Genomic DNA, 12,748 nt, shown 5'->3' on the forward strand with positions numbered 1-12,748 from the left:
ATTTTATTCTCCTTTCCCAAGCAGACCTCTTCCTAAATTATATCTTTTATGGTCCCTCTCCTTTGCTTAGAAATATCTAGTGAATCTTTTATTGCCATTGTATTTAAATCTTAGGTCAGGCATTCCTGCTTTTATGCATCTAGTGTTATCTGACCCCAAAAATGAAATATCCTGTTATAATTGCCTTTTAGGACACTGCACCAAAGAGAGCGAGTCATCCTTTTCTATCCTCTGATTACACCCGTGCTCTTTCCTGTCCTCAAGTCTCCACTGACACTGTTTTATTATCACGTTCTCCCTACCCCCACACACTGTATTCTCTTTTTTGCTATGGACTCCTGTGTATTTTTGTCATGGCATTTATTTTTAAAAATATCAATAATAAAACTGTAATAATAGCTACCATTTATAGTGTTTATTTTGTGCCAGGCACTGCTTTCGGTACTTTACATGAATTATCTCATTTACAATGGCAACCCACTCCAGCCCTCTTGCATGGAAAACCCCATGGACAGAGGAGCCTGGTAGGCTGCAGTCCATGGGGTCGCTAAGAATCGGACACGACTGAGTGACTTCACTTTCACTTTTCACTTTCATGCATAGGAGAAGGAAATGGCAACCCACTCCATTGTTCTTGCCTGGAGAATCCCAGGGACGGGGGAGCCTGGTGGGCTGCCGTCTATGGGTCGCAAAGAGTCGGACTCGACTGAAGTGACTTAGCAGCAGCAGCAGCGGTCTTCAACAACATTTCAAGGGGTCAGTCAGTCAGTTCAGTCGCTCAGTCATGTCCAACTCTTTGCGACCCCATGAATCACAGCATGCCAGGCCTCCCTGTCCATCACCAACTCCCGGAGTTCACTCAAACTCATGTCCATCGAGTCGGTGATGCCATCAAGCCATCTCATTCTCTGTCGTCGCCGTCTCCTCCCGCCCCCAACCTTTCCCAGCATCAGAGTCTTTTCCAGTGAGTCAACTCGTCGCCTGAGGTGGCCAAAGTATTGGAGTTTCAGCTTTAGCATCAGTCCTTCCAATGAACACCAGGATCGATCTCCTTCAGAATGGACTGGTTGGATCTCCTTGCAGTCCAAGGGACTCTCAAGAGTCTTCTCCAGCACCACAGTTCAAAAGCATCAATTCTTCGGCGATCAGCCTTCTTCACAGTCCAACTCTCACATCCATACATGACCACTGGAAAAACCATAGCCTTGACTAGATGGACCTTGGTTGGCAAAGTAATGTCTCTGCTTTTTAATATGCTATCTAGGTTGGTCATAACTTTCCTTCCAAGGAGTAATCGTCTTTTAATTTCCTGGCTGCAATCAGCATCTGCAGTGATTTTGGAGCCCCCAAAAATAAAGTCTGACACTGTTTCCACTGTTTCTCCATCTATTTCCCATCAAGTGATGGGACCAGATGCCATGATCTTCGTTTTCTGAATGTTGAGCTTCAAACCAACCTTTTCACTCTCCTCTTTCACTTTCACCAAGAGGCCTTTGAGTTCCTCTTCACTTTCTGCCATAAGGGTGGTGTCATCTGTATATCTGAGGTTATTGATATTTCTCCCGGCAATCTTGATTCTAGCTGGTGCTTCTTCCAGCCCAGCGTTCCTCATGATGTACTCTGCATATAAGTTAAATAAACAGGGTGACAATATACGACCTTGACGTACTCCTTTTACTATTTGGAACCAGTCTGTTGTTCCATGTCCAGTTCGAACTGTTGCTTCCTGACCTGCATACAGGTTTCTCAAGAGGCAGGTCAGGTGGTCTGGTATTCCCATCTCTTTCAGAATTTTCCACAGTTTATTGTGATCCACACAGTCAAAGGCCTTGGCATAGTCAATGAAGCAGAAATAGATGTTTTTCTGGAACTCTCTTGCTTTCCTATGATCCAGCGGATGTTGGCAATTTGATCTCTGGTGCCTCTGCGTTTTCTAAAACCTGGTTGAACATCTGGAAGTTCACGATTCACATATTGCTGAAGCCTGGCTTGGAGAATTTTGAGCATGACTTTACTAGCGTGTGAGATGAGTGCAATTGTGCGGTAGTTTGAGCATTCTTTGGCATTGCCTTTCTTTGGAATTGGAATGAAGGCTGTCTAACTCAGTGAAACTAAGCCATGCCGTGTGGGGCCACCCAAGATGGACAGGTCATGTTGGAGAGGTCTGACAGAATGTGGTCCACTGGAGAAGGGAATGGCAAACCACTTCAGTGTACTTGCCTTGAGAACCCCATGAACAGTATCAAAAGGCAAAATGATAGGATACTGAATGAGGAATTCCCCAGGTCAGTAGGTACCTAGTATGCTACTGGAGATCAGTGGAGAAATAACTCCAGAAAGAATGACGGGATGGAGCCAAAGCGAAACTTTTAAGAATAGTAAATATAATGACATGTGAATTAGATATGCCCATTCCTGTCCATTTTAGTTTACTGATTCCCAAGATATTGATGTTCACTCTTGCCATCTCCTGCTTGACCATGTCCTATTTACCTTGATTCCTGGACCTAACATTCTAGATTCCTATGCGATATTGTTCTTTACAGCATTGGACTTTACTTTCACCACCAGATACATCCACAACTGACAGTCATTCCTGCTTTGGCCCAGCCTCTTCATTCTTTCTGGAGCTATTAGTAATTGCCCTCTGCTGTTTTCCAGTAGCATATTGGACACCTTCTGACCTGGAGGATCCTTCTTCTGACCTCATATCTTTTTGTCTTCTCATATTATCCATGGGGTTCTCTGTGGCAAGAATGCTGGAGGGTTGCCATTAACTCTTCCAGTGGACCACGGTTTGTCAGAACTCTCCACTATGACTCTTCCGTCTTGGATGGCCCTGCACAGTATGGCTCATAGCTTCATTGAGTTACCCTCGCCCCTTTGCCATGACAAGGCTGCAATTCATGAAGGGGCATGGAGGCACTGAGGGATAAAATAATGAACCTAAGCTCATACAAGCAAGTGGAAGATTTGGAATTCTGTCCCAGGCTGTCTGGATTCAAACTGTGTTCTTAACCACAGTTCTAAACTACTATTTGTAAATTATCTTTTTAGAGGTTTCATTCTTCTAAAATTTAACTCTTTAAGTCAAAGTCTCCTTGTTCTCTGCTTTACCTCATTATGTAACCCTGTTCCTGGAGCAGGGAGTTGACTCTGTGAATATTTATTTATTGATGTGACCTGATGTCAGAGGTCAAATAAATTCTAATAGATTTTTCTGGGGGTTTTGACTTGCTTGGTTAGACTTGATGATTTTATCTTGATAAACTGACTGTTTTCTGTTCTGCCTCTAACTATTGGTATGAGATGGTCAGGGTGACTGTCAAGAATTTAAATCCATGACATTTGTTACCTAAATGAATGGTGCTAAGTGGTTCATTGGAGGGACTGATGCTAAAGCTGAAACTGCAATACTTTGGCCACCTCATGCGACGAGTTGACTCACTGGAAAAGACTCTGATGCTGGGAAAGGTTGGGGGCAGGAGGAGAAGGGGACAACAGAGAATGAGATGGCTGGATGGCATCGCCAACTCTATGGACATGAGTTTGAGTGAACTCCAGGAGTTGGTGATGGACAGGGAGGCCTGGCGTGCTGTGATTCATGGGGTCGCAGAGAGTCGGACACGACTGAGTGACTGAACTGAGCTGAACTGAACTGAAGTGGTGGGTAAATTTACTACTGTGTGTGAAATCAAATCTCAAATTTTGTTCTGTGCTTCAAAGTAAGCATTTTAAATTTGCATGTTTTTTTCTTAAGCAGTATTTTATTACTTGCATATTTGATATGTCAGATCAAAGGAGTAAGAGCAACCTGTACTTCACCTTTCTTGCAATATCAAGTCCTAGAAATATATTCAATTTTGCACAGTTTTTCCTTGATTTCTTTGGGGGAAGAAAAGGCTCTTCATGGAGGAAGTAGTTAAAGTTGGTTATGTTAAAGTTACTTTGAGAACTCTGTGCATACTGTGTTAAGCTCTGGGATCAAATTCTTTCCTATTTAACATAATGACAAGTTAGGCAAAGAAGCTGAAGTCTAACACTGAAGTTTTGTTTATCATGTTTCTTTTATCTAACAGCATGCTGCTTGATAAGGTAGGTGGGTGCTCAGAACTAGTTGTTTCTGGTTCTCTAATGGTTACATCTGTGCTTTGTGTCAGTGAAACAGAAGCAGTTTCTTGCTGATGCAATGAGAAAAGGGCATTTGGAAGAGTATTGTATAACTTGGAGAACCAAGGGGGAAAACTGAATAATTTGCCAGCTTTAGGAAGGGTAACTGTGACAATTGTAACATCTTTAGTGTCCAACCAGGAGCATCTCTGAAGTTTTGACCTTTGAAATGATTCAGTTCCCTTTTCATTCAGTGCTCTACTCAGGGTTTCTGTTTCTTGGAAGGGATCCAGATTTGCTCTCCACTTAAGCCAGGTGCCCATTTCTTGCTTGGGATGGTTGACAGGTCACCGTAGGCACATAAGATGGGAAAATAAGTATTTCCAAAGGAAATGTGGGTACTATTAACAAAGAAAAGGAAACGGACATCAACAAAAGATGCTCATTGCCATCAAGTTTCATCTCAAAGCAGAGAGTTTAAATGAAAGCATTAACTTGGATAATAAGTGAGTTGGATTTTACCTGAGTTCAATCACCAAGTTATTTCTCTACTTAGAAAATACTGGCAGCCAAATTCCTTAACAAATATTTTATATTTGTGCAAACTTGATTTTTTTTTTCTGACCACATTTTTAAATGGTTACTTATCTGTTTTCAAGCATATACAAAATTATAATATGAACCCATATGCAACTTCAACAATTGTTGAAACATTTTGCCATTCATGTTTTTGTTAATTGTATTTGGAAGCATTAACATAAGATGATTCTATAGTTGGCTGTATAAAAGCTCACGAGATTTAACATAAAGTCTGAAACTTGCTTTATGAATGTATATTCAAGTATCAAATTACTTATTATTGGTTTTATACCAAAAAGCATGTTGCCAGTTAGAAAAAAAGATACTCTGTTCAATGGTCGTGCATTGTTTATCTAGAAGTAGAATTTTATTTCCATCTGTGAGGCTTTTCTCTGGCTTAAGCCTGATAAATCAATTCTTTAACAACTCTGTTTTCAGGTTACCTCTTCTAAATTTGTCTCCTGGCTCTTGGAGGCTTTGGGATGTGAATCAGAGGTTTCATTCAACAATGTCTCTGAACAGCAGGATGCACATGCACTGTGTGAGAACTGACTGTGCTCCAATCTCGTTTGCAGTTGAAAGATGCATGAGCGTAATGCAGTCTGGGACACAGATGATCAAGCTGAAGCGTGGGACCAAGGGGCTCGTCCGGCTCTTTTACCTGGATGAACACCGGACCCGCCTCCGATGGAGACCCTCTAGGAAGAGTGAGAAAGCAAAAAGTAAGACTAGCTTTTGAATTCTTGACTTGACTTGACCCAGTAACACATGGCTTCTATTGGGTGGGCTCTGTGGAAGTTTTAGCTTGGTAAAACTTTCATATTTTTACAAGTTTTAGGGGTCAGTGGTTAGAGAATGTGCAGAGACAGAATAAGTGATAACCATTTTTGCTTTTGTTAATTCATCAGGAACTTTAAATCCATAAAAAGTTTTCTTATCCACTACTGCTGTTGAAGGTAATATTTATCCTGCATTGAGGGCATGTTGTATTTAGTCGGGATATGAGGTTTTACAGCTTGAGGCCTTTTATTTTCCTATAAAAATGTGAACGAAGTCATAAACCCAATAGAATTAAACTGTTTTGACATATTCTGTGCAGTTAACTGATGAATGGATTAACAAAATTGTTTTAATGATATCAAATAAACTAGCTTTGATCTGCCTCTTCCATAAAGCCTCTCTCCCAATCATACACTCAGTTTCAAGTCCATGCTGAGTCCCCTGGAGCATCTCTCTCATCTGCTCCTTCCTCCTGTTTTTACATGGACCTCTTTCATCCAAGGTCTCTATCTTTCTGGTGGCCTATGCAGAATCTCCTAACCCAGCTCCGTTTGCTAGTTTCTTCTGCCCTGACCAGTGATGATGCTTTCCTCTTAATGTCACAGATGACCTCCACTAAATTAGTCTTACGTGTTATACAGATTTATTCTCACTTAGCAAGAAACCCAGAGACTGGCTGTCTCCAAATGTGGGACGTTGAGCCTCTAGTTCTGTCTTTCTGAGCACTCTTGGCTGTCTCCCTTCTGCACTGACATTCTAATTGAGGCAGCAGCAACATGGCTTCACAACTGATAGGCTTCAAGAAGATGCAGAAAAGGGACCTTCTCTTCCAGTGCTTCCTTTTCAAGAGGGAAAAGCCCCATTCCACGACCTTCCCTCAAGCAGAATGCATGTCTCCTTGGTTACAAGTGGGTTATGTTCTCACACCTAAAGCCATTATAGGAGACAGGAGTGGGGCCACCCCAATGGCTTAACCGCACTGGAACTTGCTCTGCAATGGTCAGAGGCTCATTTTCCCATGAGTGGAAAGAAAGAAAAATTGGAATTTGCCATTAAGGCAGAGCAGAGACATGGATGGTGTATATGGGCAATCAGTAAGATTACAACTTTCTGATTCATGCCCCTAAACAGGCAGGTGAACAAACAGGACATAGTGTTTAATCCAAAGTAATCCTCTCTGCAAGTGTTCCCCTGACCTGAACCTGCAGTGTTGCTCCACCACCTAAATAATGCTAATCTCTGCTCTGTCATTCCAGCTCCTCATAATCTAGCCTCTACCTGCCTTTCCAGCTTTGTCTCCTGTTACTCTCCTTCCTGAGCTTTTCAGTCCAGCATCTCTGGAGTGGGACTAATGTTTCTGTATCTTTATGCCTCTTTTCCCTGATTGGCCATCATGTTTTCCCCTCCAACCCTCAAGCCCCTCTCTGCCTTCATCCTTATAGCTTTCTCTCTATGAATCCAAATCACGTTTAGCTATGCTATTTGGTTGCCATCAAATGCTTTTTCCCTTCAATTTTTAACTGCTGCTGTATGCATATCGTAAAACATCAGGGTTGGCTCTAGGTCTTTGTATGTTTTCCTTGCATAAATGTATAAACTATACATTTGATATATTCACATCCCCCTTTTCTACCAGTCTTCTTGCCCTGCTGGGCTTATCTGTCTTCCTATCATAAAATTTAACACTTTCTGACGCAGTGCCTGGGAGGGTACTGTCTGAGTGCCCAGGAGGGTAAAGTAGTACACAGAGAAGGTTACTAGCAGGAAATGATAAAGCTTGTATTGCACATTTGGACTTTTCAATTGTCTGGACAATTCACAGACAATTAATTTTATTTTTAAATCTTAAAATGATTTGACTTTTCTTAATCTGCACACACATCTTCACCTGCCAGGTAACTGTACATCTCACTTTCCTCACAGTACTTATTGACTCCATTTACAAAGTCACCGAGGGTCGGCAGTCTGAGATATTCCACAGACAGGCTGAGGGGAACTTTGATCCCAGCTGCTGCTTCACCATCTACCATGGCAACCACATGGAGTCCCTGGACCTCATCACCTCCAACCCCGAGGAGGCCCGCACCTGGATCACAGGCCTCAAGTACCTCATGGCTGGCATCAGTGATGAAGATTCCCTTGCCAAAAGGCAGAGGACCCATGACCAATATCCTCCCTAGAACTTTAATTCTGCACTCTGTATGTGTCTGTGTGTCTGTATGTGGATTAGACTATACTTTTCCCCATAATTTTGAGGCTTAAACCCAATTTCCTTGCTGTCTTTTTCTTTACCCTTAGCACCTTTCTGCCCCCTTCTCACTCCCACCCCAAGTAAACGAATGTGTAGAACATGTAGAAACTTAATCTTACATGAACTCAGGAACAGACTTTGGAGGAGACTAGATTTAGCTTCATAATCTGCTGTGTCTCCAAATGCAGTGTAAAGTTTCCTGAGAGAGATGAAGTAACGAGCAAAATGTTTATTTGAGTTAGAGTAAATCCCACTTTTTTATAGAGTCAGTCTAGTTTAACAAACACCTTTTTTTTTTTTTCAAATTCATAAATTTTATCACAAATTTCCTAGGCGGTGCAGTGGTAAAGAATCCGCCTGCCAATGCAGGAGACACAGGAGACGCAGGTTTGATCCCTAGGTCAGGTAGAGCCCCTGGAGAAGGAAATGGCCACCCACTCCAGTATTCTTGCCTGAAAAATTCCATGGATAGAGAAGCCTGGTGGCTACAGTGCCTGGGGTCAAAAAGAGTCGGTCACGACTGAGCAACCGAGCACATACATATTACAAAACACTTTTTTGAGTTCCAATTAGATACCAGCTGTTAAATTCTTTCCTACTTTTTCTCTCTTCTTAATTTACAGTTTGGAATCTGAACTGATTGATCCTTAAGGAAAAGTTATTTTTTACTTACTTATATTTACCCTGTCTAAATTGTTCAAGAAACTGGAGTCTGATTCTCATTCTTGATTAAACCCATTCTTTGGTCCTGCAGCACTGACAGGATAAATGATTAATGTGCTTAGTCTGCAGGCACCTCTTCTGCTAGGATCACCTGGACACGTGGCATGCGTGGCCTTTCTGGCCTCAGTTTCCTTATCTGTAAAGTGAGGGTGTTAGACTCATTGACTGCTTCGGCTCCCTTCTTCACATTTTGAATGATCTTAAAATACATGTTTCCCCCTCCCCCTGTAGGAATTAGTACTACTTTCTTGCTGTCATTGGAATGTGCACCCTAATTTTTTTCCAGAGTAGTGGTAAATTTGTGCTGCTTGAGCTATAAATCCTCACCCAGGGTACTGTTGAAGCACCCTGGAAATATTCAACCCATGAAAGGGTGTTGACAGCGCAAAGGTCTAAGCTGATGAGCCATGATGTTTTCATCAATATTCACAGCATGCAGGTAAATCCAGCTGGGATTCATAAGTGAACAATAAATATAAACATAACAATTAACTTTGTATGCTTTTTTTCTATTAGTTTGTTCTTAACTCCTTTAGATTTGATAAAAACCCAAATATTAAATGCTTTCTGGTGCAAGCCACAGAACCATACTAACAGTGCCTCAGAAAATAAAGAATATTCATTTTCTCATGACCAAGAGACCTGAGGTAGAGTTAATTCAGTGGCTCAGTAACGTCATTAGAAGAGATCTGGGTTCTGCCATTCTCAGCATTTTGGGTTGGTCCGTTAACTGGCTACCCTTTGGTCAAAGAGACCTGTAACAGCTCCAAACACAGAGAAACCAGAGGGAGCAAAGTTTCTTCTTATAAACCTCCCCCTCCTTTTTTTTTTTAGGAGTAAAGCGTACAAAAGGAGATGTCTTGTTGGCGGTTGAACATATGTGTCTGGAATTCAAAAGATGAGCCCTGGAGTAGAAATAGAGATTTGGGAGCCATTTACCTGTGAATGGTATTCAAAACTATGGGAGTTGATGACATGATTTAGAGAATGAGTGCAGAACAGGAGAGAAAGGCTCAAGGCTGACCACTGGGAATCTTCAAGAGATATTTATTTAAAAATATACTTTTAGAATGGTTTTTGCATTTTATTAAAAAATGCATGGAGTATTCATTATAAAATAAGCTAGCAATATAGAGAAGTACAAAAAGGAGGGCAAAAATACCTCCAGAAACCTGCACGAACTAGAACTAATCAGTATTGTGCCTTAATTTGCTTATCTGAATAAAGGAGGATAAAAATAGTAACTATAAGATTGCTGTGATAACTTAATAAAATAATCCATTTAAAGTGCTTACTTTGCTATCTGGCAAATAGTAAATAGTTCATAAACATTAATTACTAAGATTAATGAACATTATTCTGGACATCACTTTTATTATATGAAGAATTGATGATTTTGAACTGTGGTGCTGGAGAAGACTCTTGAGAGTCCCTTGGACTGCAAGGAGATCCAACCAGTCCATTCTGAAGGAGATCGATCCTGGTGTTCATTGGAAGGACTGATGCTAAAGCTGAAACTCCAATCCTTTGGCCACCTCATGCCACGAGTTGACTCACTGGAAAAGACTCTGATGCTGGGAAGGATTGGGGGCGGGAGGAGAAGGAGACGACAGAGAATGAGATGGCTGGATGGCATCACCGACTGAATGGAGGTGGGTTTAATTGAACTCCGGGAGTTGGTGATGGACAGGGAGGCCTGGCGTGCTGTGATTCATGGGGTCGCGGAGAGTCGGTCACGACTGAGCAACTGAACTGAACTGAAAGAAGAACTTCTCAGGAGTTTCACAGAAGACTACTTCTCATTATAGGCCAGAAATGCTATTGTGGGCCCATTTCTAAACCAACTCTGACAGGAGAAATTAACAGAATTGGACTTTGATCTCAGGACCCTTTTTGTATTTTTAAAACCTGAAAACTCCAAAGAGTTTTTATGTGGGCTCCATCTACTGATATTTGTCATATTGGAAATTAAATCTGAGAATTTAAAAAAAAGAGCTCATTAAAAATTATAAATAAACTATTACATATAAACATTTTTATGCAAAGTAACTTGTTCAAAGCAAAACAAATTAGTAAGAAGGGAGGTATTGCTCTACTCTTCTGCAAGTCTTTAAGGTTTTCTACATGTAAGATTGTATCATATGTAAATACATAATTTTATTTCTTCCCTTCTGATTTGGATGCCTTTTATTTCTTGCCTAGTTGCTCTGGCTAGAACTTCTAGTACTTTGTTGAGCAGAAGTGGTGAAGGCAGGCATTCTTGTCTTGTTCCTAATCTTAGGGGAAAGGCTTTCAGTCTCTAACTGTTGAGTATAATATTTGCTGTTTTTTTTTTTTCATATATAACTTTTATTATGTTTGGGTAGTTTTCTTCTATTTTGTTGGGTGTTTTTATCATGAAAGTGTGTTGAATTTTGTCAAATGCTTTTTCTACATCAACTGAGATGATTGTGGTTTTTCTCTTCATTATGTTGATGCAGCATATTACATTGATCAATTCTCATGTGTTGAATCATCCTTGTATTCAGAAATAAATCCCACTTGGTCATGGTGTATAATCCTATTAATATGATGCTGAATTATATTTGCTAGTATAGCAATGTAGGAGTTGGGGTGCAGACCTCTCAAGCAGTTGAAAATCTGAGTATAACTTTATCGTTGGCCCTCTGCATTGAGGTTCTGTATCTGTGGATTCAACCAGCTGCAGTGCATGTGGTACTGTAGTACTTATTTATTGAAAAAAATCCACATATAAGTGAACCCACATAGTTCACACCCGTGGTGTTCAAGAGTCAGCTGTATTTTGTTGAGGGTTTTTCCACCAGTGTAAATAAGAGATAATGGTCTATAGTTTTCTTGTAGTGTTTTTCTCTGCCTTTGGTATCAGGGTAATGCTGTCCTCATAGAATGAGGTAGAAAGTGTTTCCTCCACTTTAATTTTTTGGGAAAAATTTGATAATTTGGTGTTTGTTGTTCTTTAAATATGTGGTAAATTTAACCAGAGAAACCATCAAGTTTAGAAATTTTCTTTGTTGAGAGATTTTTGACTACTGATTCCATTTCCTTACTAGTTATAGATTTATTAGATTTTTTATTTCTTTGCAATTTAGTCTTGGTAGTTTTTATATTTCTAGGAATTTGTCCATTTCATCTAGACTATCCAATTTTTTGGTGTACAGTTGTTTATAGTGGTATCTTATAGTCCTTTATGTTTCCGTAGAATCGGTAGTAAGGTCCCCACTTTCATTTCTGATTTTAGTACCCTGAGTCTTTTTCTCTTTGTCTATCTAACTAAAGGTTTGTTGATTTTTATTAATCTTTTTGAAAAAAAAATACTTTTGATTTCACTGATTTTTTTTCTCAGTTGTTTTTCCACTTCATATCTGTTCTTGTCTTTCTTATTTTCTTCTTTCTGCTATCGTTTTAAATCTGTCGAGATTTCATTGGTGGCCTAAAATGTAATCTATCCTGAAAATGTCCCATATGCCCTTGAGAAAAATGTATATGCTGTTACTGTTGGGAAGAATATCTATAAATGTTAGATCTAGTTGATTTATTGTGCTGTTTAAATTCTTTTCCTTAGTTGTGTCTGGTTGTCCTACCCATTATTGTGAGTGCAGTCTCCAAGTATTATTGTAAAACTCTTTCTCTCTCCAATTTTCTCAGTTTTTGCTTTATGTATTTTGATGGTCTGTCAATAGATACATGCATGTTTATAATTGTTATATCTTCTTGTTGTATTGAGACTTCTATTAATACATAATGACAGTCTCTTACAGCCTGTTTTGATTTAAAGTCTATTGTTTGATGTTAGTATAGCCACCCCTGCTCTCTTTTGGTTATGATTTGCATCGAATATCTTTTCTCATCCATTCATTTTCAACCTGTTTGTGTCTTTGGATCTCAAGTGAGTTTCCTGTAGACAGTATATAGTTTGGTCAGGAGTTTTAATCTATCCTGTCAATCTGTCTTTTGGGGAGTTTAATTGATTTACCTGGAAGTAATTATTGATAAGGATTAATACGTTATTGTGCTATTTGTTTTCTTTATGCCTTGTATCTTCTTTTGGTCTCTTATTTCTTGAATAATAAGAATAATAAGAGACTATCTTCTTTTTATGTGGGTTTTTTCTTTTCTTTTTTGGTTGCGAAATAAATTCCTTCATTGTTTCCTTTTATGTAAATTCTATAGGGGTCTTCTTTGTGGTTATCTTGAGAATTACATTTAATGTTCTAAAGTTATAATACTCTAGTTTAAATTGAACCTGATTTGTTTGTTCAAGTTTACTAGCAGTAGAAAATTTTC

General features: G+C 39.7%; 1 protein-coding gene across 1 annotated transcript in view; it reads left to right on the forward strand.

Moving 5' to 3' along the window:
* PLCH1 (phospholipase C eta 1) overlaps positions 1 to 12,748 on the forward strand; it is a 249,971-nt gene that overhangs the window by 138,367 nt on the left and 98,856 nt on the right. The window contains exons 4-5 of the mRNA XM_088839585.1: positions 5,265 to 5,411; positions 7,393 to 7,635. Coding sequence (XP_088695711.1) covers positions 5,265 to 5,411; positions 7,393 to 7,635 — 390 coding nt within the window. The remainder of the gene's footprint in view (positions 1 to 5,264; positions 5,412 to 7,392; positions 7,636 to 12,748) is intronic.

This window comes from Moschus berezovskii, chromosome 1 (genome assembly GCF_049115385.1).
Source record: "Moschus berezovskii isolate FMDL1 chromosome 1, NW_MosBer_1.0, whole genome shotgun sequence".
In the NCBI taxonomy this organism is placed as follows: Eukaryota; Metazoa; Chordata; class Mammalia; order Artiodactyla; family Moschidae; genus Moschus; species Moschus berezovskii.